The following is a 24994-nucleotide window of genomic DNA, read 5'->3' as shown; positions in this document are numbered from 1 at the left end:
TGAGGACAACGCTTTTTGAAGGAGAGGGGCATGTTAGGCCCCTATACTACTAGTGTAACCCCTTATTGTTATTAGTATAACCCACTTATTATATTGATGTACCCATGTAGTGCCCATATTGTTACTATTATGCCACATAGAAGCCCACCATTGTTACTGTTGTGCCCTACAATATTATTGTTATGTAGGCTTTGATTGTATTGGGACCACTTAGACTCCTATATATAGAAAGGAGGTATTTTCATTTGTATCATCCAAGAATTGTTCATTTATGTAATGTAAAGGAGGTTGCCCCCTCGAAGAGGCTGAATTCTAAGGCGTGGATCTCTCTTTTCTATCTTTTTGTGAGCTGGTTTCATAACAGTAGAAGAAGAAGAACTCAAGCTTCTTGCACAAATCCATGCTATGGAAGAAGGAGACATGAAGAATCGACTATTAGAAGCCTTTCTGGATCAACTTCATTCTTCAAAGCCTTCCAAAAATTATAAGAAGACGCTCTTTGTCGATGCCTCCTATGAACAGAATACAAAATCATTCCAAAGACATCAACCGCAAGACAAAGTTTGTTCACTCACTTTGGGGGAGGTAAGAAGAGAAATTCACTGTCTTAAAGAGGAAATATCTACTTTAAAATCCAAAGTAGAACAACTAGAGAAAGGAAAACAGCCCCTAGCACAAAATATTTCTGGACATACAAATGAATATACATTGCATACTGCACCATTTTCCAATGAATCAAAGGTTGAGATTGGTGAAGGGCAAAGGGATGCCACAACAGGTTTCAGAGAAATGAGAATTCTAACGGTTGAATACCAACAGTATCATGTTCTCATAGATATCTGTATCCAAAGTGAAATATTTTCTTTGATTGCACTAATTGACTCAGGTGCAGATGAAAATATTCTCAATACTAAAGTTATCCCAACTAAGTATTGGGTTGTAGCCAATAGAAAGGTTAATGGCCTAGGAAACAAAACTCTCAAGTATGAGGTTCCCAAAGCCTCCATATGTTTTGACCATCACTACATTAAACTCAAATTTGCAGTGGTAGACATTCCTGTTGATTGTATTTTAAGAAATGTCTTCTTAGCAGCTGTAGAACCACATGGTTATGTCCGGTTAAAAGGAAACAAAGTCGGATACTTCATTACTATCCCTACCTCACATGGAGGACCCAAGATAATTGAAATGCCATATGTTTCAAGTCCTAGAGTATCTACTATGGTTCAAGCCATGCAAGAACTAGATAAAGCTAAGTCTAAGTTGCTTGAATTCAGAGAATTGAAATTGTCAATCCAAGTAGAAGAACAATTAAAGAATCCTCTGAATCAGAAGAAAATTTCTGAACTCAGGAAAAAGATTGAAGCAGAATGTTGTTCCGAAGAACCAAATGCCTTCTAGCACAGAAAGCAATATTCTGTTGAACTACCTTATAAACCAGAATATGAAGGAAGGCCCTGCAAGAGTAAAGCTATTCCCATGAATAAAGAATATAGAGAGCTCTGTGGGAAAGAAATAAAATAATTGTTAGATAAGAAATTGATCAGAGAATCTGACAACCCTTGGAATTGCTATGGATTTTATGTTAACAAAAGCTCTGAACAAATTAGAGGAATCCCCATGTTGGTTATAAATTATAAGCCTCTAAATTCTATTCTAGAAGACAATACTTATCCAAGACCCCATAAAGGCGACCTCTTAAGTAGAATTGCAGGAGCAAAGGTTTTCTAAAAATTTGATCTCAAGTCAGGGTTCTAACAGGTAGCCATATTAGAAAAAGATAAATTCAAGACAGCGTTCAAGGTGCTTGCTGGGCACTATGAATGGAATGTTATGCCATTTGGTTTAAAACATGTCCCATCAAAGTTTCAGAAAGTCATGGATTCCATTTTCAAACCTTATTTTGATTGGCTGTTAGTGTATATAGATGATATTCTTCTTTTTTCCAAGAATATTCATGATCATTTCAAGCATGTACAGATCTTCCTCCAAGTGGTCAAAAGAAATGGGTTGGTTTTGAGCAAAAAGAAGATTGAATTATTTCAAACTTCTATCAAGTTCCTTGTCCATACAATCCAGAATGGCCAGATATCTCTACAGAAGCATGCCCTTGATGTTGCAGACAAAACACGGCTTCAAAGATTTCTTGGCTGTCTAAATTATGTCAGCAATTTTTATCAGGATTGCGCTAAGAACTGAAGTCTGTTAAACTAGAGATTGAAGAAAAATCCTACACCCTGGACTGATGATCATACAAATGTTGTAAGAAACATCAAAGTCAACATAAAATATATTCCTATTTTATATGTTGCTGACGAAAATGTTTTCAAAATTGTTGAATCAGATGCTAGTGACCTTGGATGGGGAGGCATACTCAAACAAAAGAAAAATGGTGAAGAATAGATAATTCAATTTTCTTCTCGAACTTGGAATCCTGCTGAAATAAATTACTCCACAATTGAAAAGGAAGTAAAATCTGCATGGAATTCTATTGACAAATTTGAAATTAATTTGGTCAATAAGAATTTCTTATTAAGAACAGATGCTTTTGCCTTAAAGAAAGTCCTAACTAAAGACATCAAGAAGCCCACTGAAGCAAAATTTTCTAGATGGCAAGCATTATTTGCTAATATTGATTTTCATGTTGAACATATCAAAGGATCAATGAATTGTTTGCGTGATTTTCTTAGTAGAGAATATATACAACAACAACATGTCATGCTAATAGTCACAGAGTGGGATCAAAATCAACAACAGGAAGTATTAAGATCTATTCCTGAAGACAAAAGTTGGTCAGAATATAGAAATAATTGGAAACCAACTTGGCGTGTTGGATGCAAATTTTCAAGCCCACACAGACATTCCACATCTGGTTCCAGAGAGAAAAGTATACCCAAAAGGGAGCAAATGGATCCATGATATGGTATACTAAAGAAGTATGAATGCAGCACGACTAGTAGAAGAATCACTAAGGAGTGATTTTCATGATATCAGCATGATTTGGTCAAAGGGAGGTGATAGACACAGAATCTATCACAAATATTTTGTATACACCGAACCACGAATATCCATTGGCCTATCATAACAAACAATGCTGCTCTATGGCCAGGAAATGATCCAAACCTTATGTTTCCTGATACTGTTTACAATTTTTTAGGATATAAGCAGCTATGGTGGGATCTCCTAAATGTTGATGGTAGAAATGAAACCCACTATGCCAAACTAAAATTTGGGTCAACATGGGCCATGCAAAGAAATCAACAATGTGAATGGTTACAAGCTTGGTGGGCATACTATGGTGTCAACAGAACAGCCATCAACCCTCTCTATTACAAGTCTCACTATAGAATGCAGTGCGAAAGATGTTTTGAAAATAATGTTTTTGATTGTTTCCATACTCCTTGTAAGATCATCAAAGATTTGCAGCATCTTTCTGATTGTGAGATACTGAACCACTACATGACTAGACATCATGAATGGCTAGTTATGACTAAAATAAAACGTCAGATTGTACTAAACAAGCCCATGATAGTCAAGCATGGGATGATCATGAATGGCTAGTTATGACTAAAATAAAACATCAGATTGTACTAAACAAGCCCATGATAGTCAAGCATGGGATGATTGTCTGTATGGCAAATTCCGTTTTCCTGGAATTACGATCTTCAATGACACTGCCTAAAGTAGTCCTCATGGACCCCACTATGTAATGTCTAGTCATGAACTTAAAGTCACTGGTTTTCTCGTGGGCTTTCCGGTAAAAGTTTCCACTGTGTATTTACCTTTAATAGTGGATTCAGTACAAGATTTGATCTCATGAGGAGACTTGGAGCACTTCTTCGACCATTGGTGGAGTTTGACCCCACATCTACCTGACTTATCGATGAAGGTACACAGATTCCTTTTGTACATAGGTAAAATCGAACAATAAGCATATACAGCCGCCCCATAACATGGTCAATATTTGTAGCCCCGATGCACTGGGTTGTCTTGAATCCAGGATAAGCTGCTCAACATCATTTGGAATGTGGATCCTGAAACTGAACTAAATAAAGTCACATAAATAAATCCGTGCAGTTCACGAAATCAGTAGGGTTGGTATTAGTAATATGAATATCGACAACAGTGTTATCGTTGACAATTCATTTAAAAGCTTGCTTTACTCTATACGTTATCTCTGATAATTCAATGTATCATGTTACGTGATTGTTCACAATTCACTTCAATCTTCTCATGTAATAAGGAAAATGTGCAATTTAACACACTGGAAAACTCAAAATATACCCTCCAGTTACGTAACTTCTAATTCAACGATGAAAAAAGATAGAACGGAAAAACCTCCGGGCATCTCCATGGGGAACACACGTAATATTTCAACATCGGAAGAGTTTAATTTTATTGTTATTGCAATGGAATGATTAAGGAATAAAAACGCAAGGGAGGTGATCACTCGAATTGAATTAGGTTATAAAATCCAATCAAAATAAAATTTGAAACGTAACTACTTTTGCTTTATGAAACATTACAAAATCAAACACTACCGTATTATTTTTAATTTAAGAAGTCATTCCAAAATCAAACTCAAAATTGAACATTGAAGAAAAGTTCTTTTAACTTTGGAAGCCAGCCATTTCAAAATCATGCATTACAATAGTCAAAAAGTTATTATTCATCAACCCCTGTGTTTTTTTTGTTTAAATAAAATCCATGACTTTTATCACAATTAATATTTTAAACACGTGATCCGAGTGTTCAGTCAAAACGTTATGTTGTTCTTCCATGACTTGTGTCGCAATAAACATGTCATCCTAATCGGCTTTCATGTTTTCTCTTTGTAGCAATCTAATCGATGCTTTTTAAATCAATGAACATGTGATGTAAACAAGTTCGAAATAAGCTTTTGAGGTTGGGAATTTGTTAGTAAACTCCAATCCATTCCATGACTTTTAACACTAGTGTGGGAATTGAAAATTTATGATTTGTTAATGATTTAATATGTAATATTAATCACTTTTAATTTAGTGGATTAATTTTAGTGATTGAGTAATTTGAATTATACGTAAAAGGTAGCAAGGTCAACGCCTTAAATCTATTTCTGTTGTGAATATTGTTAAATTTCTTTAAAGAGATTCATTACAGTATGGTCTAGATGTTAAATTCCTTAGTATACTTATAATATAAATAATTATTTTATACTTTTTAAATTTGCAGTATACTTATAATATAAATCATTATTTTATACTTTTTAAATTTATTAGCAAATGTAAGCAAAAATGCCATTACCATTAAAGAATAAACAAGCAAGTTGAAATAGAAGTGTTGTATGATGTCTTTTGGTGTGCTACTCATTCAATAGTCGACATGGTGAAGTACACGGAACGTGTAGTCACCATGCTTTATTGTAGGTGTGATGAGATATTATTCATTTACACGGTCAAAGTAATGTTAGTCCTATGTCACGACGCGAACCTCCAAGATATAAACTAAGGTAACACAAGCGTTAGGTATGCGTTAGGTTCTTTGCATGAATACCTCCATGCACGGTAAGTCATGTCAAGCACACTGGGAGAAAAGACCCCGTTCTCAAGTAGTAAGCTTCCTTTTGTGTGGGGTAGGGAATACTCAAATTGTTTTGGATAATTTTTGTGTTGGGTTTTATTCAAGATTTTTGTATTTAGTGGTTTTGTGGTGCATGGTGGTTTATCTTATGGTTTTGTAATTTCGATTAAGGAACTACAATTGTATTTGAATCCAAGGAAAATGTATTGGTGGTTTTTGGATCTTGTATCATATTGTAATATTGTAAAGATGAATACATATTGAAAAATATTTCCGATTTTCCCTATTTCAGTTTGCAGGGTAAAATCTATGTGTTAATATGTGTGTGTTGTAGCGTCTATTATGCTTTTATTAAGAACCTATTTACAACAATTAATTATGGCTATAACCCATAATGAGTTGGGTTCACGATAAAGAGTTGCTTTTGTTTAATAAGTATGTGGGCCTCCCTAGCACAATCACGCATTGCATTAACTGCAATCATGACTTTCCATGGAACCACATCTTGTTGATACATTTTATCAAACAGATTCCATGCCTTCTCAAGCCTCCCCACAATCAACATGTCTACATAGGTGTTCCATAAAAACATTGCTGGTATAATTCCCCTCTCTTTCATAACCCAATGATATTGATCTCCTCTTACTGTATTCATGCAACAAAGAAACATAAGTGAAAGGGTTTATATTCTTTCAGTAAGATGTGAAATGCTCAGTGCCTCTCTACACATGCTAATGGCATTGTGAGGTAAAAGTATGAAATTCATATTGGCCTTGGATTGCATACTTTTTCGAGCAATAATCATAGGATTTCTAGGCCAAGCCTAAAATAATAATCTAGAAGCCAAACCTATCTTTCACATTGAGGGTTAGGGCATACTGGTCTATTTTTAACAAACACGGTGCACACAAAACCATGGGTGTAGTTGAAAGCTAGCCACATATTGAAACTAGAAAACTAAAAGTATGTATGCAATATGGGGAATGCACCTGAAGTCTATGTCAAAATGTCTGAATGAAGTGAGGTTTCTTAGAATACAATGACCACAGTGTAAATGTAGAAGCCATTTCCCCATTTAATAACAAACATTACAAAGTCCGTCTCATTAGGGATTATTAGTATAATCTAATTATTAATTACTACATTAATTTTTTAATTCTCCTAAAATTTAACAACAAAGAAAAATACATCATATAGTATTATATAATATTAAACATTATTAACCATAAAGGAAGAGAAAGTAAGCCTTTTCCCAAAGGTAAAAGAAGTTGGATTTAGAACACCATGAATATTTTGGTTTTTCATTTAAATAAATGCATTGATTTTAGTATAGAGAAAGCAAGACTTTTCCAAAAGGTAAAATAAGCTGGATTTAGAAAACAATGAATATTTTGGTTTTTTATTGAAATAAATGCGTTGATTTTAGTATAGATGTTGATTCATAATCCTATTTGATTGATTGAACTAGATGCATTGATTTCAATGCAGTTGTTGATTTATAGTCCTATTTGATTTCTTGTACTAGATGTATTGATTTTAGTGTAGATGTTGATTTTTAATTATATTTGATTTATTGCACTAGATGCATTGTTTTAAATGTAGATGTTGATTTCTGATTTGATGTAACTAGATGTATGATGCACATTAATTTCAAAGTAGTTAGATTAATAGTATGCATTGGTTTCAGTTTAAGCACAAAAAGATTATTGATGACGTGCATTTATTTTCGTGTTACGCTAATTCAACCATAGATAAAATACAATAAATTTTCATCTTAAATCAAATATTCACTTACTTGAAATGTTTGCTTCTTGACACTATAAACTATTTTCAATTAACTACATTCTTATTATTCCCATTTTCCATCATTTAGCATTGTTAGTCACTTTACGTTCAAATGAGGTAATAGAAAACAACTATCGTTGAAACTTACTTTGGGTTTAACACTCCATAAGTGATAATGATTGATTTTAGAGAAAGCTACTATTGAGTTAAAAATTCTACAATTTCAATCGTTGTTTTCATATGATCTATATGAAGATATGACAAAACTAGTAGGTGTAACAATAAGAACAATAGAAGAAAATAGTTTGAGATTGATCACACCAAAGACTATTTGTAATTAAATACATCATTATTATTCATATTTTTTATCTTTTAATGCTTTTACATTGTCCCTTTACATTCAACAATTTTATTTCATAATTTTTCAACATTCAAGTTATTAATAGTTTCTATCATCTCAAACTGAGGTAATTGGGTAAATTTAAAATCAAGTGACCAAATTAATCTTAGAAATATTGGGCATATTTAAAACGATCAAAATAATTAGACGTTCAACAAATTTTGTGTAACTGTGCACGACTGAAACCAACCTAGATCCATCTTAACCTCATATCTATCAAGCATTAAGATGGATCAAATATCTTGAGGTGCAAACCTTTTCTCACGTTTTGCACTAAAAAAGAGGTTTTCACCTCAATAGATTTGATCCCTCGATGCTTGATAGACGAGATTAAGTTGAATCTAGGCTAGCGTAAAATAAGAGGAAATATTTTCTATTTATAATAAATGTTAGCTATATTTGATGAGGTTTATTATAATAAAATATTCGTTGGCGCAAATAAAGATCTAACCAATTTGGTATTTTATTATTATTTGTGAGTGGAAAGGTCAGAGATAATGGTCAATAACCTTTATTTAGGTAAGTAACTAAAAAATAATGATTTATTGAGTTAATTAATTTTATTATTATTTGTGATGTCAATAACATTTATTTAAGTAAGTAACTCAAAAATAATGATTTATTGAGTTAATTAATAACAAATGGGTAAAACAGTTAGAAATAACTAATAAACAATAACTTTATTAAACTACTTTTAGGTGAAATGGTAAGATATGTTACAAATAATTTATGAATAATGATTTAATAAATGATCTCTATGAGGATGTTTAAATTATTAAGAAATAATCAATCTATAAATGATTTATTGAATTATTCCTATGGAAATGGAAATGTGAGTGAAAATATTTGAGACTATTTTCACCTAAATGAGTAAAATTATGAGAATAACAAAAAATTAATTAATTTATGGATTATTATCATGTAAGTGGTTTAATTAATGGACCCTTCGATACCTTTATGTACATCTGATAAGGGTTGGGATATAGGGCCTTTGTGGGTAACAAATACATGGTGGACCAACCCCTTTATCCCTGCAGATTTGACCTTGGAAATGGTCGAGAGGGATTGGAGTTTCGCAAAAGGTTGACAAGAGACGTGAAAAATCCTACAGGCCCCTCACATTGAGTTAGTGCATTTGTAGAGCACTGATTTCTTGAATCTGCATTTGTTGAGATCCCAATCTGTTGTGGTCGATCTGAGACAAATCCTCTCGGTGTTGGCTAAGAAACACGACCTTCATAATGGAACCGATCTATCTGAAATACTGTTTTTTCCCCTATCGCTACAATGGGTGGAGGGGTCTAAAGTCTCATTTCAATCGTAAAGAACCCATGAATATATATCCAATGTTGCATGCTCAGATCATAGTTTTTCTCCACCATTTGATCTGCTGCATCAAACAAATCTAATAGATTAGGAGTAGGGTGTAAGCTTGAAAGAGGAGAGAATGCTCCAAATCTTCATAAAAACATTGGCTAATAGATCTATTTTAGATTGCAGGTTTCTGTGGAGTGGTTTTTGAGAGATTGGATTCGGATAATCCACAGTGTTCATCTATTTTAATTTAGGTCAACAACGAGGATTCAGTGGATAATGTCAAACATAAGATACAATAGAGGGAGGGAATCCTAAAGTTGCCCAAAAGTTCATCTCAAGAAACAAAATACTTTAGGATAGGAGCCCCCTCAAAGAAAACACCATCAATAGAAGTTCCACCCTATCTTTGGTGTATGTTTTACTTGGTGGATCAAGATACGAGCCTTCAGTTTCCTATAAAGAAGTTGTCAAAAGGAGTGCATAGCATGTGAGGGTAATAACTCCTTCTAGGGAATTTCTTGGGCCTTACATAGTGGAAAGGATGGAGAAACACCCAAATGTTGGGATCTAAGATCCTCAAGTAAATGGCATGTTCTCATATTTTCATGAAGAGGTAGTTAGTTATCATTTTAATGGTTTTTGGCCTAAACCATAGGACCTATACCAATGGATCTACATAAAATGCACTACAGAATGTGATATTTACTTATGTTCGAAGGGATCTTTTTATCATACACCCTTCCTCAAAGAAAGATGACCAGAAAATATTTGAGGAATGATCATGATTCTGGGGAAAAGAAGGGTTACTAACCACTCCTTGGTTCCTAGAATTTGATTCATCAACAATGTAGGTAACAAAAATTTCCATCTGAGTTCGATTTCCTAACCTCCTACTTCCCTTTTTCCACCATCAGGTTCTTGAAAACATTGGGAATGCTTTGAGAAATTTTATCAAAATAGATAACAAATGGGTTCTTCACATATGCGCATATTTGTGTGGAGGTTAACCTTAGAAAGGGGCTACCATATTGTATTATGCTGATCAATAAAAAATTCTAATGGAAATAGAGCTTATATTATGAAAACATGACCTTTAGATTTCGTGTATACAACTAAACTGAGCACTGACAAGATACTTGTCCTTTGGCTAAAAATTCAGCAAATAAGAGGAAGGTGTAACAACCCAAATCAAAGTATTGGAAAACTTATGAGTCCCCTCCTTCTGATGATGAAGGAATCTAAAGGACCCACCAAGTAAAGAAAAAGAAGAAGCAAATAAAACAACATTGTCAATAGAACCACCTCCAAATTCAACAGAACTCAACCAGAACATGGAGATGGTAGTTACACAAATTTTTGTAGTAAACGAAACAACAACAACAAATAATGAAAGGATACAAGGAACCAAAAGATATCACATATCTGAGAGCTATGAATTAGAAAAGGGGATCACACTTGGAACTTTGAGGGAGTTGGATTTAGCTATAATCCAACCCACCACATGGGTTGGAAGGAAATAAAAAAGAAGGGGGACGGGGGGGAGAAAAGGAAAGTGGAAGATTTTTATTGCTATACCAATCAATGAATTCCTTTTATGTTTGTGATGGGCCCTAAATGGGTCTTTTTGAATGAACCATAGTGCATCTATAAGATGTAATTTCCTTTACATTAATGAAATTATGATTTTTCCTTAGGGAAAAAGAAAATGGATTAATTAACAAAAATACCTTAGGAAAATTGGTTCCTTAGGCTATTTCCTTAGGTGAATGTGGGTTTTAATGTGTAAAACCCACCTTAACATGGAATATCTCAATCTACCTAATGATTTTGTCTAGGTTAACACCTTTTGTGTGATAACGATAGGGGAGTGGCTTACCATCCTTGTATATGGTGGTTGCAAGAGGGGCAATACCCTAGACAAAGAAAAAAAAAGGCCCATTTTTTGTGTCCATTTTTGGTCATTTTTAGAACATTTTTTTCTCTTTTGGTGGTTTTATGGATGACATGGTTATTATGCTCGATGGTAATGTAATTTTGGTTAAAGAAAACACTTTTAAATCTAGGTTTACTAAATTAGGGCTTTATAAATGCCACGTGATATACATATTGTATTGTAACATTATAGAGAAATAATATACAATTTTTTTTATGGTTTCCTTAATTTTTTGTTTCCAGGTGTGTGTGTGTGTGTGTGTGTGTGTGTGTGTTCTTGTACCTTTTTTTGTTTTAGTTAAGAATTTATTTGCAACAATTAGCTATACAAGGTTAAAATCCACATTGGTATCAGACTAGTTTAGCATCAAGGAGAGGCCTTTATGGCTAGGGTTTTGGTTCAGGCCTATGGTAAGCCTTGTTATAGTGGGAGATATATGTTATAAATTCTTGTGGTGCAAGGAGATGGTGAGAAATTCAAAGTTAAAGGTTGAGAAATTCAATGAACAAAGTTTTAAGTTGTTGAAACTTGAAAGGGAAGATATTTTGGTGGACAAACATTAGTGGATCTTTATGGATCTAGATATCACATCCATAGGGATATAAAAAAAATACTTGAACAAGTTCAATTAGAAGGAAAATAACATAATGTGGTTGAGCCTCTCAAATTTAGGATTACTGAATGCTTCAAGAGAAGCTACAATGAAGACATTATGGAACACGTTAGGGGCTTTACATCAATCTAAGTCGTTGGTGAACAAATTATTCCCATGGAAGAAATTGTATAACTTGAAGATGAGGGATGGATACTTGGTGATAGAGCATCTAAACTCCTTCAACACTATTGTAAGTTAGTTATTATCTATTGAATTAATATTTAAAAAGAGGTTTAGGGATGACAACATGTCCACCTGGAGGTCTGATGGGGTTCACGCGTCGCGATCGGAAAGGCCTAGGTTAACCTAGCTGCAGGAGCCGCAGGAAAACGGGAGCTCGCCGGAACGGACAGCACAGATCAGGGAACAGGGTTTTGGTTTCCGTCTTCAGACAGCGACTGCGGTATCTACGGTTGACCGGTATGGAGGGCCTCGAAGCTACGGAGCTTGTGGACTACTCCGCGGACCCACTAGAAGGGATCGCCATCTTCGGAAACCCTAACGAAACTCCCGCACCAGCTGTTGAAAACCCCGCCGCCCAGGACACCCTTCCTGTGGTTTCTCTGTCGTCTCCTCCCACATCCCCTGCTCTGGATGCCCCGCCCCTTTCACCAGGTACTGCCCTCCTCCTATCACAATTATCACCCGACGCTCTAACCTTCGATTTGCCATCTCCGCCAAGAAGAGTACTTCCCTCCGCCCCTGTTGAGATTAGGGCAGCAGCTGAAATCCCCATCGCACTTACCGAACACCAGGCAGCACCGGAAAACACCATCACCCCTGTTGAGTCTAGGGCTGCAGCGGAAAAACCCTTGAGCGATGAAGGGATTAGACCCTCGGGCAGCTTCAGCACGCCGGCCCTCAATGCACAGCCCGCAAAACCCCCCTGGGGTCGAGGTCACCAACCCACTCATAGATCATCCGACCGCTCCACGCTCGAAGAAGAGATCGAAGTGCATCAGAGCAACTGTCAAAGACATTACAGTATCATTCGGTGATCCCACAAACTTCGAGGAGACCATGGCACTGGCTCGAACGATTTTGGTTGGACATGTGCGGGGGCGTACCTTCACGGCGGAGAGATTGAAACTATGGGTGAAAGAAATTTGGGGCGCACTATTCACTGAATTGTCGGAAGTACAAGAACTCCCAAGGGGATGGTTCTCACTCCACTTCGCAAAGGAGGAACACACGAATTCTGTACTGGCACAGTACTGACACATAGAAATGGCACCGGTGCTATTGAAAAGGTGGAGCCCTCTATTTGATCCGGAGCACGAACAGATTGGAGAAGGCCCTCTTTGGGTGAGATTGTTGGGGTTGCCTCTACAATACTGGTCTGAGGAAGCATTCGTCAAGATCGGGAATGCTTTGGGAACGTATTTGCACCACGATCGATCCTACAAGGAGACCAACAAAAGAATACTAGCTAGAATCCTAGTACATCTGGATACCAGGGAGGGATTACAAGAAAAGATGACTTTGAGATGGGGGAATTTCAGCAGATCGCAGATATTGGATTACGAGGGCGTTCCCTTCAGATGCAACCGATGTCACCAAGTCGGTCACTTGTTCAAGGACTGCCCATTGAACAACAATCAGGAAGGATCTCCAAAACCGGCACCTGCGGTCACCAGCGGAACCCCCCCATCTATATCTCGTTCGCCTCAAAGCAGCGCGGGACCCCAAGGCGAACCTGCAAAATTGGACAAGCGAAAGATAGCCCCGCCTTCGCCCCCGCTGACCAGGGCTCGGGCAGCAGCAGCGGCCGCGCAAGTGTCGGGTATCTCTCCTATCCCTCTCTCTAACTCATCTGATATCTCATTTGCACTTGAAAATTCAACTGCATGCACTATGGTTCAATGTGTTATCCCCCCTCCCCCTCCGTCGTCATCCACTGCTCCGACCACTCTGCCCTTTTCATCTCCGCCCCCCTCGCCATCATCATCCCGTTCGACCCCATCCCACCCATACTCCCTTCGCCCTCGCTCTTCACATCTGGAGGTCTCTGAAACCCTTTCCGGGCTGGGTATTGTCCCTCTAGGCCCTGGGTTCCTTACTACCCGGGGTCGCAAATCATATCTCAATAAAGCCATTAGGCACGCGGGCGTGGAAGTAGCAGTTGGGCGTCAAGCCACCATAGACGGGGTCCTCAGAGCAACAAAACCCCCAAAGATCGGCCCCCCATGAAGTGCATCTCCTTCAACTGTAGGGGTCTCGCTAGCTCCCCAAAAAAGCTAGCCCTCAAACGACTTTTTGAGGTCGAATTTCCCGATATCATTCTCCTACAAGAAACCCTTGGATCTGCAGAGTCTACTACACGAGCCCTAGCCTCAGTAGGAGCCCGATGGAACTTCATAGCTTCGGATGCCATGGGCAGATCGGGTGGCCTGGCGTTCGGATACAATCCCAGTTCTATCAGACTTGACTCCTCTTGGGGAGGTCATGGATTCCTAGGAGCTGATATATTCTCTATCGAACTCGGCCTCTCCCTTCGCATTGTCAACATATATGGGCCTTGCCAACAGAGGGAAAATTATTGGAGACAACTCCTCAGTTGTAATCTATTATCACTTGATCACATCATCATAGGAGGAGACCTGAACTTCTCCCTGGGATTCAGTGAGTCATGGGGATCATCGGCCCAGATAGATCCCCTCACAGATTTCATGAGACGGTTATTGGAGCAGCATGACCTCATTGATATCCCACTGCAGAAGCCTCATCCTACATGGAGAAATAGAAGGATAGGATCGGCTGCCCTGGCCCGAAGATTGGATAGATTCCTGATGAAAGGCCATGTGATACATCGACTGCACACATACAAACAGTGGGTAAGCAATGGAGGTATCTCAGACCACTCCCCAATTGCCATGGAAATCCAGGGTCCGCAGCTGAAACCTAAAGCACCCTACAAGTTTAATCATCTGTGGCTACAAGACCCTAGCTTCTCTAATCTGATTACAGAATACTGGAGAGCACATCCCATAGACCGAGAGTCTTCCATGGCAAGGGGATTTGTCAAAAACCTGACTGAGCTCAAGCATATTGTGATCAACTGGGCCAGGGAGAAGAAGAAGCGAGAAGATGTGCAGCTCATCAAGGTAGAAGAAGACCTGAATGCCCTTCTGGACGAGAGAAACCTGGGGTTCATAACACAGGATGACAAGGCCCGCCTCGTGGAGCTGGAAAATCAGAAGAATAATATACTAAAGGGTAGGGAGGAATCTATCAGGCTTCGTAGTAGAGCTACTTGGCTTAAAGCCGGAGATGAGAATACCAGATTCTTCCACAATTTTGCCAAAGGAAGGAAAGTGGCAAATACCATATGGAACCTCCCTCTCCCCGAGGGGGGACTGGCAGACTCCTTTAACAAGCTCTCATATCTGGGTACCTCTCACTTCAGAGACCTATACAAGAACCCTGCAGGTACAAATCTGGCAGAAATCATCAACGTGGCCACACACTTCCCCAGATTTGTAGAGGAGGAGGAATCTGAAGACCTTGAAGCCCCCGTCACTATGGCAGAACTGGAAAGTACTATCAAATGGTTTCAAAAGGAAAAGAGCCCTGGGCCGGATGGCTGGACTATAGAGTTCTACATTGCCTTCTTTGATCTGCTGGGAGGAGATATCTTAAAGGTTGTTGAGGAAAGCAGGACCTCGGGTAGTCTCTACAATGCTATTAATTCCACTTTCATTGCCCTCATCCCTAAATCAGACAACCCATCCTCATTTGATGACTTTCGCCCCATATCCCTCTGCAATGTCCTCTATAAGATCATCTCTAAGATCATTGCCAATAGGATCAAGCCCATTCTTTCCAGACACATCTCCCCTCAACAATTTGCATTTCTGGAAAACAGGCAGATCCATGAAGCCATTGGCTCGGCACAAGAGGCGATACACTCCATCTGGACTAAACATCTCAAGTGTATCCTGCTGAAGATAGATCTATCCAAGGCATTTGACCGAGTAAGCTGGCTATATATAAAAATGATCCTTATTCACATCGGTTTCCCCCCTACCTTAATCAACTGGATCATGGCGTGCATCACCTCCCCCACCTTCAGTATCTTGATCAATGGATCAGCCTCACACTTCTTTCACTCCGAAAGAGGGCTGAGACAGGGCTGCCCCCTCTCGCCACTACTCTTTCTTTTGGTCATAGAAGCTCTAAGCAGGCTTATCATCTCTGCAAAAAGGGAGGGGACTATCAGAGGCCTCAAAATCACGGAAGTATGTTTCCTCACTCACCTTCTATTTGTAGATGATGTCTTAATTCTATTGGATGGCAGCGTACAGGACTCAACTTCTTTCACTCGTATCCTAGATCTCTTCTCAAAAGCTACGGGCATGGAAGTGAACAGATCAAAGTCCACTATCACCGCGGTGGGTACCACAGCAAATGAAGCGCTCGTGGCCAGACAGGCTTTTCCTTATACCACCCAGCCACTGGACAGAGGCCTTAAATATCTGGGATATTGGCTAAAGCCGACATGTCAAAAGATAGCTGATTGGGTATGGCTAGTATCAAAGATAGAAAAAAGGTTAACATGCTGGAGTCACAGATATCTCTCCAGGGCTGGGAGACTAACCCTGATAAAATCTGTACTTGAAGCTACCCCAGTATTCTGGATGGCATTAGCTTGGATACCCCGGAACATATTGGCTAAACTACAGCAGCTATGCAATAGATACTTATGGGTTGGCAACCAAGACAAGCGCATCTTTGCCTGGATTGGCTGGAACAAGATTGCCATACCCAAGAAATGGGGAGGTTGGGGGTTGAAGGAGCTCCCTATCTTCGCAAAAGCATTAGCAGGAAAAATGGGTTGGGCCCTACTGACGTCCCAAAGCTTATGGACCAGCATTACATTCCACAAATACATATGGCCACTCAGCATCTATGACTGGGTAAGACTCCCTGAGTGGAACAAAACTGGCATATCTTCGATATGGAAGGCCCTCTTACATTCACTGCCTCTCATTAGAGACAACCTGGTCTGGCGTATCAGAGAAGGGAACAGTGCAAGGATAGGTCTTGACCCCTGGACGGGGAGTGGGGGAAGGCATTCACTACCACAAGATCTGGTTGCACACCTCACAGCACGGAACATAAAGGTAATCTCACAGATTGCGGACCATGACCATTCGGATATCTTCCACCAAGCTTGGAAATCAGCGCACCAACTAAACCTCCCTGGAAGATGGCATACAGCATGGGAAGAATACAGAGATGCCTTAACAGAATCACAGAGGGCCCGGATGAACTAGTATGGAACCAGGCAGAACACGGGGTATACACACCCAAGGATGGTTACATACAGCTCATTGCTCATAAAAAACCTGAGGTAAATTCCAGCTGGTGGCAGAGTATCTGGAAACAAACCGCCTCCCCTCGAGCAAAGCTCTTCAATTGGTGCATACTGCGGAATAAAATTCCCACCGGAGACCAGCTTATGAAAAGAGCCCAGCATGGCCCCACGTGGTGCGTACTATGTAAGGCGGACTCGGAATCTACAGACCACTTATTCCTAAATTGTCGTTCGACATTGAACCTGTGGAAAAACCTCAAGCCTTTCATAAACTTCGCAGGCGATTGGGCTGGTACTGATATCATTAGCGCATGGACTGATTGGGAAAAGAATAACAGAGGTTCAAAATCTATCAATCTCCCCATCATTGTAAACTGGGCCATTTGGAAAACAAGAAACAGCGTGATATTCGAAAACAAGCCAATTCACTGGCCACTGCTAGAGGCTAGTATTGTAGCTGCCCTGAGGGAACTACCCGACCCACCCCCTCCCTCAACTCGACAACCTGCCCCGCCCCCTCCCATCGACCCAAGCACGCCTTGGGCATATTTCGATGGGGCGGCAAACCTGCAAAGATGTGGTGGAGGCATCATCCTACATATATCAGAGAATCATCACTACAGAATTAAGGCTGGACTGGGAGCTGGAACCAATAACTTTGCAGAACTCATCACTCTCCGCCACTTACTTCACTTTGCCTTGAGGCACCATTGCACTAGCATCAATATATTTGGGGATTCACAGATCATCATTAACTGGATAAATGGCACAGCTACTTGTCACATGCACTCACTCAGCATTATATTACATGAAGCACTGACATTCAAATCAGCTTTTAACAATATTACTATCTCTCACATCTACAGGGAACACAACAAGGGTGCCGACAAATTATCCAAGGAGGCAGCGCTGATGGACAGAGGCATCTGGGAGATTACAGAGGTTAAAGATCAGTAGGAACAAAATTTTTTCCACCGACCGTATATAGACCCGGGATATCCAATCTTGGGTCAGCAAGTAGCACAATAGGAACCGCTTCTATATAACAGCAGTACGTACATAGACTCATACTGAATTTTTTGATATTTTGAAAATGATGAACAGGCTACTGTAATAGAACAGTCTGCATACCCTGCGCGGTAATGCAACATAACAGCTCAACTGTTAATACTTGTAAAAACAGACACTCTCATGTAAATTTTTTGCTTATTAATGCAATATTTATGGATTTTTCCAGAGGAAAAAAATATTTAAAAAGAGGATAACTCTATCAATTTATTGTTTTCTTTACTATACATATGTGATAGTCTCATTGTTTCCATAGGTAGTAATGCAATTAATATAAGTTTTGGTTAAATAACCCCATCCTTGTTAATGGAGAGGATGGGACAAAAAACATAGAAAATTAAAGTGTAGAAGATTTATTTGTAAGAGATTTCTTCAAATATAGAAATAAAAAATAAGTGCTCAAGTGCGAGATCGAAATATAGATGAAGAATTAAATCTCTTGGAAAATCATAAAGGTATTTTGGAGATGTGGAAAACAATGGAATTGCAAGAAATAATGTAGATCCAAAGGTGTTGAGAGAGGGAAGGGATCCATTGATGCTCCTTCTATAGAATAAAAAATCTCTTTAGAGTGAAGGAGGGGATCTGTGCTTGACTTATTTAGGAAATCAAATAGATGACAAGAAATTTTTGGTCTAACTCAGATGCATCTTTTCATATGACTCATAGGGAGTGGTTTCACAAGTATGAAAGGTATGATGGTAGTGATGTTTTCCTAGGAGAATAATTGATAAATAAAATCATAAGGTGAGGGAAAATCATGTTGAAGCTCATGGATAGAAGGATTAGAATAATTCTTGATATTTTTTACATCCTAGGATTTGTTAAAACTTTGATTTTTATAAGAAAAATAAGTCATGCAAGTTAAAAATAATGTTTGAAATGGAAAACTACATGATGGTTCAAAGAAGAATGGTATTATTGAGGGGCGTTTGTATTGGAACTCTATATAAGATTCTAGGAAGAACTATTACTGATGGGTACAATAGTTCCATTGTTCCTAAGAATGCAGCTAAAGAAGGAAAAAATCCTATAGTTTCTAGAGAGAAGACTATGTTGTGGTATCAAAGAGTGGGACATATCGAAATGAAGGGTCTTCAAGTACTACACGGTAGGAAAATATGTATAGTATGTCGCATTCATAAATGAATTCTAAAAAACTACATGTATTTATTTCCTCTAAAAGAAATCTAATGTCTTTGGAAATTCAAAGATTTTAAGGATCTTGTGGAGAATCAAAGAAAGAGGAAAATTAAGTTGTTGAGGATGGATAATTGTGAAGAATTCTATGGGAATATATTAGAGGAATTCTATAAGAAGTTTGATATTCAAGTAAAATACTACTCCATACACACCTCAACAGAATTGAGTTGAATAAAGGATGAATAGGTTGCTAATGAAAAAGGCAAGGAGCATGATCAATGGTGCGAGGTTAGGACAAGAATTATTAGTAGAGGTAGTGGATATTGCATGTTACTTGGTAAAATCACCATCATTAACACTAGATGAAAAGACTCCACAAGATGTATGAACTAGTAAGAAACCTTCTCTCAAACATCTTAGGGTATTTGGTTGTGATGCTTCTATACATGTTCCAAAGGAAAATAAGAGTTGGATAATAAAGATGAAAAATGTATATTTATTGGATATAAAGATGGTATAAAATATTATAAGCCTTGGACCCTAGAAGATAAAAAAGGTTTCATATAGTCAAGATGTGCTATTTACATAAATATAAGATGTCAAATAAGAAGTCCTACCAAGGGAGGAAGAACTATAAAAGATAGAGCTTCAGTTGAAGACTAAAAAATTAGATTCTATAAAAGAACACAACTAATAAGAAGAAGAACAATATACTTTGATATTGAGGAGATTAGTTCAGGAAAGAAGGAAATCAGAGAGGTATACCACACCTTATTTCCATTATAAATTTTCTTATCTTATTACTAATGATGATCCTAGAATTTTTAGGGAGGAAATGGAATTAGAGGATAGAAAACTCTAGGAAAAAATCAACGGTTGAAGAAATGGTAGCCTTCGAAAAGAATGAGGCTTGGGATCTAGTGGATTTATTAGTTGGAAGAAATCCCATTAGCAACAAATACGTGTTTAAGAAGAATTTCAATGTAGAATGAAATATGGAGAAATATAAAACATGGTTAGTATCAAAAGATTATTCCTATGTGGGAGTTGACATTGGTGAATTTTTTCTCTCCTATTTCGAAGTTAACTTCCATTAGATTTATTTCATCTATTGTTGCTACTGTTGATTTTGAAGCAGAATATATGGATGTGAAGATAACATTCTTACATGGGGATCTAGAAGAAGAAATCTACATGAAGTATCGAGAAGGCTTTGTAGTGAAGGGAAAGAAATATTTGGTATGTAGATTGAAACATTCCCTCTATGGGTTAAATAAATCATGAAGGATGTGGTGTAAAAAAATTGATAGATATATATTAGGGAATTGCTTCACAAGGAGAAAAGTGGATCACTGTTTGTGTTTAAAATTAGTCGGTGATTTCCTTATGTATCTGGCCTTGCATGTGGATCATATGTTCATGTGGAAATAACAAGGAAATCATATAGGATGTGAAAATTCATTTTCCCTCTAAATTTGACATGGAGGATCTTAGTGCTGCAAATTTCATTTTGGGCATGGAAATTAAAAGAGATTAAGTGAAAACGAAACTCTGCTTAAATAAAAGGAAATATGTTGAGATAATATTGTAGAGGCTTAATCTATAAGACTGTAAAATGATAAAGGTACCTATTTTTATAGGTTTACATTTATCTGTAGATTAGTGTCCAAAGAGACAAGAGTAAGAGGACATGTCTTGTGTTATGTATGCTAGTGTAGTTGGAAGTTTGATGTATGTAATGGTTTGTACTAGACTACACATTGCACGTGCAATGATTATTTCGTAAGTATATGTCAAAACCATGGAAGGAGCATTGCGTAGTCATAAAGAAGGTTTTTAGGTATTTGTTTGGCGCTGCTGGTTATGGATTGTGCTACCAAGGAATTCCAGAATTGGATAAACTTTTTGACATACATGGATTTGTTAATATAAACTAGGTTGGACATATAGATAACAAAATATCTATAAGTAGGTATGTGTTTAACCTATTTGTAGAAGCAATCACTTGGATGATCAAGAAATAGTTTATAGTGGCACTTTCAACTACAAAAGCTAAATAGATGGTAGTCATTTATGCAATCAAGAAAGAAACATGTTTACAAATATTATGTTTACATGTTTATAAATATCAGGTTTAGGCATTGGGTTAGTGCAACAAGATGTAAGGATGGATAGTGGATATCAAAATGCAATCTTCCTCGTGAAGAACCCAACCTACCATTCTAAAATAAAGCATAATGATTTTCATTATCAGTATGTGAGAGACATGGCTAAAGTAAAGAAGGTGCTTTTGGTGAATTTAGTCACCCTAAAGGATGTTGTAGGTTCAATAACAAAGTTTTTAAGCATTGATAAGTTTTCTTGGTGTGGAGAAACAATGGACATTGTTGCTTTGGATCATTGATCAAGAAAATCATGTGGAGTCGAGGAATGTTGGGTATGTGTTATATTCTTTGTATGACTAGCTCCACATGTATTTTGTATGCATTGAGAATAGCAAGGTGATGATGACCTCTAAACATTTTTCTAGGGAACTTCTCTGCCTTTACTTTTAGTGTTTTCCGACAAATGGTTTTCATTTTTGGCACTTTTATCATTATGGCCCATGACATTGTAATTCCAATCAAAGAAATATGATTCTATTCTAATCTAAGATTAATAAGTTAAAGATTTATAAATGCCCCAGGAAATATAAAAATATTTAACTTTAAAAAACAAATATTAAAAACAAATATTTTTTAATATTATTAAAAAACATTTTATTAGATAAATATTTTTTAATATTAATAAAAAAATTTATTTTATTAATCCTTAACTTATATCCTTTGCATAATATAATGCAATGCGAGTAATTATCTATGGTTAAGATATGAGATTTTTAAATTCCATATAATTATATATAAACACCCTCCTTCCAAGATAACGCGACTAACGAGAATTTTTATTGACGTAAAGCGAATAAAAAATACAGTGCGTGAGAATCTCTGTGATGTGGATATCGGGTGGTTCTCGATATTCTTTATTAATGAAAAGCGACTACTACACCAAATAGTCATTCTGCCGTTGCTTTCATTGAGCCCACTCACGAAGAATCTTCACTCCTACATATCTGCATTCATCCACAACACCAAGATTAAGAGTCCACTTTTGCACAAAGAGAGAGATAGAAACCACATTGAAATGTTAAGAATATTCTAGTTACCTGCCCAGCATCATAGTGGTGGCTTGTGGGTTGGTTCCAGGACTGTCTGTGAACGTTGACGCATCCACAATCCTCAGATTATCAACTCCCTTCACCTCATACCTCTCGCTAACCACATACCCAACTTCACATCCTCCATGGTTATGCCACATTGTGCTCAACGTATCACGGCAGATCTGTGCCATGGCTGCGTCGTCCGATATGTTCTTTGGTAACGGCGGTCCAGTGAAGTTGAAGCCATGAGAGGGATCACCATTAAATCTCCGCAGATATGGTGTGTCCAGGAGTTCAACGATCACCCTCACGGCATGCACGCATCTCTGGAGGTCAAGAGGATGAGAATAATAGTTGTATCGAACAGACGGATTGTCTCGAGGATCCCTGCTGCGTAACCGAAGTTCTCCCCTGGATATTGGAAATGCCAGCTTCTCAGTAATTTCTTCCGTATAGATTATGGGGCTGTGTGGGGATGCGCTGCCATTTGCAAAGACGCTGACGTGCTCGATATAATTTTGAGAAGCTTTAAGAATACCCACCACTTGTACAGTGTAGAATTCTTGAGATTGCCAGGATACCGACGCACGGGGGTTGTCTTGAATCCTTTGGCCTACCGAGGGCGAATGTAGGAGTAGAGGAATATTGAATTCCCTGAGAGATTCAGATGGGCCGATTCCGCTCAACAGTAGCAGTTGGGGGCTGCCTAGGGCTCCAGCAGTAAGGATTACCTCGCTGGAACGTGATGATTCATTCAGAAAAACCTGATAAGACCCACCGTGGCTGTCCATGAATTCAACACCACTTGCCCTCGGCTTCCTGGAGGAGGCATTCTTTGTTTCTGCATGATCCAATTCATACCAAAAAACGCTCAATCTATTAGTCCAATCTTTATTATAAATGATTTGAAAACCACTTAAAACAATATTATAACGGATGTGATGAAAATGTGTAATAGAAATATAAAATGAATTACACCTTCAAAGAGAATCTTGCTGACGGTAGCACTGAGAAGGACTACGATATTGTCGGGATTTGCAGACTTGAGAAGATCTGCTGCTGTGTGTCTTTTGCCTTTGTTGTCGAAGATGGAGGCGCTGATCTTGGTTCCATCCAAATGATCCAACGTGTATCCATTGTATGGAAGAACCCCTACTTCCAGGAGGCCTTTTCTGATAGCCGACGCCCAATGCGAGAGGTGACGTGGTTTGAAGGCAACCTGCTTCTCCACCCATTCATACGACTCCTCTACAAGTCCCTCGTCCCACCCCACATTACTGACATATTGGGAGCTCGCCCTGCTGTAGAAGCCGGCATTGATAGCAGTTCCGCCTCCAAGGACCCTCGCTCTCGCATTACTTACTCCATCCTCTGAAATAAACACCTGTGCTGGTGAAGTGTAATTGTCGGTCTCAATTAATAGCTTTCCAAATGCATCGGCGTTCTCGATGTCGGGATCTCCATAAGGAGATCCTCCCCTCTCTATTACCAAAACTGAATACTTGGTAGACAGCGTTGCTGCCAAGGAGCAGCCAGCCGTTCCTCCTCCAACGACAATGTAATCATATTTTCTTGCAGCTGCTTTCCCCGCATCTATAGTCATAAACGCAAACGGAACACCTGCAAATCACCATAGCCCAATTAATTCAATCATATCATATCATATCACACCATCAACTATATAAAGAGACATTAATCCAATATGTTCATACCCGAGGGTGTTGCACTTGTCGCTGCCTGAGTCGAAGAGGATAAGCTGCTCAACATTATTAGCATGACGAGCAGAAGCAGAAGCCATGCACGAGTATTCACAACCCTTATAATCGTCATCTCTCTCACCAGGAATTCAACTCCTCCACTCTCTTTTAAGATGTGGTTCTATTTTAGAGTGCGTTTGAGGCTATTTATTTATAAGCGTTTCCAACTTTGTGGGATCCTGAAGATTAATCCGTGGAGTTCACGAAATCCGTAGGTTAGGTGTCGGTAATATCTACAATTGATGTCATCAGTTATCGTTGACAATTCACTATCTCTTATAATTCAATGTATGTATCATGTTACGTGGCCGTTCACAATTCACTTCAATCTTCTCATGTAATAAGGAAAATGTCCCCTTGGGTTCTGGCACACGCAATTTAACACACTCAAAAACTCCCCCGTTACGTAACCTCTGATTCAACCACGAAAAACAGATAGAACTACCACAACGTAACCATTGAGCATTGGATGAACAATTTACCATCAAGGACGTTATAAAATCAAATTTGAAGAGAACTACTAGACATCATACAAAATCAAACTCTAGCTTTTATAAGAGGTAAAATATTATTTTTAATTTGGGAAGTCATTACAAAATCAAAATCGAAGAAAACTTCCTTTGACTTTGGAAGCCATTTCAAAATCATGCACTATAATAGTTCAGAATTATTATTCATCAACTACCCTGCTCTTCTTTTGTTAATAATACATCAAACACGTGATCTAGTGTTTTCTCTTTGTTGGTAGCAATCCAATAAATGCTTTTGTCACAATTGACGTGTCTTTCTAATCGGCTTTGATGTTTTCTCTTTGTAGCAATCCAAACGATGCTTCTTAAATCAATGAACATGTGATTCATGATT

The 24994-nt window shown here is 38.1% G+C and overlaps 1 protein-coding gene across 1 annotated transcript; it reads right to left on the bottom strand.

Moving 5' to 3' along the window:
* Positions 1-22089: 22089 nt before the first annotated feature.
* LOC149152242 ((R)-mandelonitrile lyase-like) lies at positions 22090-24264 on the bottom strand. The gene is made up of 4 exons (XM_089440702.1): positions 24086-24264; positions 23352-23993; positions 22380-23214; positions 22090-22286 (listed from the first exon to the last, which is right to left on the bottom strand). Exons 1-4 carry the CDS (start codon positions 24201-24203, stop codon positions 22247-22249), a joined length of 1635 nt encoding a protein of 544 aa, XP_089296828.1. The 5' UTR covers positions 24204-24264; the 3' UTR covers positions 22090-22246.
* Between the last annotated feature and the right edge of the window lie 730 nt (positions 24265-24994).

This window comes from Pinus tabuliformis, chromosome 9, assembly GCF_031772625.1.
Source record: "Pinus tabuliformis cultivar Carrire ecotype Pingquan chromosome 9, CPIR1, whole genome shotgun sequence".
Classification (NCBI taxonomy): domain Eukaryota; kingdom Viridiplantae; phylum Streptophyta; class Pinopsida; order Pinales; family Pinaceae; genus Pinus; species Pinus tabuliformis.
This window is presented reverse-complemented; position numbering and strand designations above follow the sequence as displayed.

What these genes read in the sequence shown, in the direction of transcription:
- LOC149152242 (XM_089440702.1), bottom strand. Translation starts at nt 24,203, where the DNA reads ATGACGATTATAAGGGTTGTGAATACTCGTGCATGGCTTCTGCTTCTG. An exon ending in GACAAGTGCAACACCCTCGG is followed by an intron (nt 23,994 to 24,085) that starts GTATGAACATAT and finishes GGTGATTTGCAG; the next exon opens with GTGTTCCGTTTGCGTTTATG. An exon ending in ACCACTATGATGCTGGGCAG is followed by an intron (nt 22,287 to 22,379) that starts GTAACTAGAATA and finishes GGATGAATGCAG; the next exon opens with ATATGTAGGAGTGAAGATTC.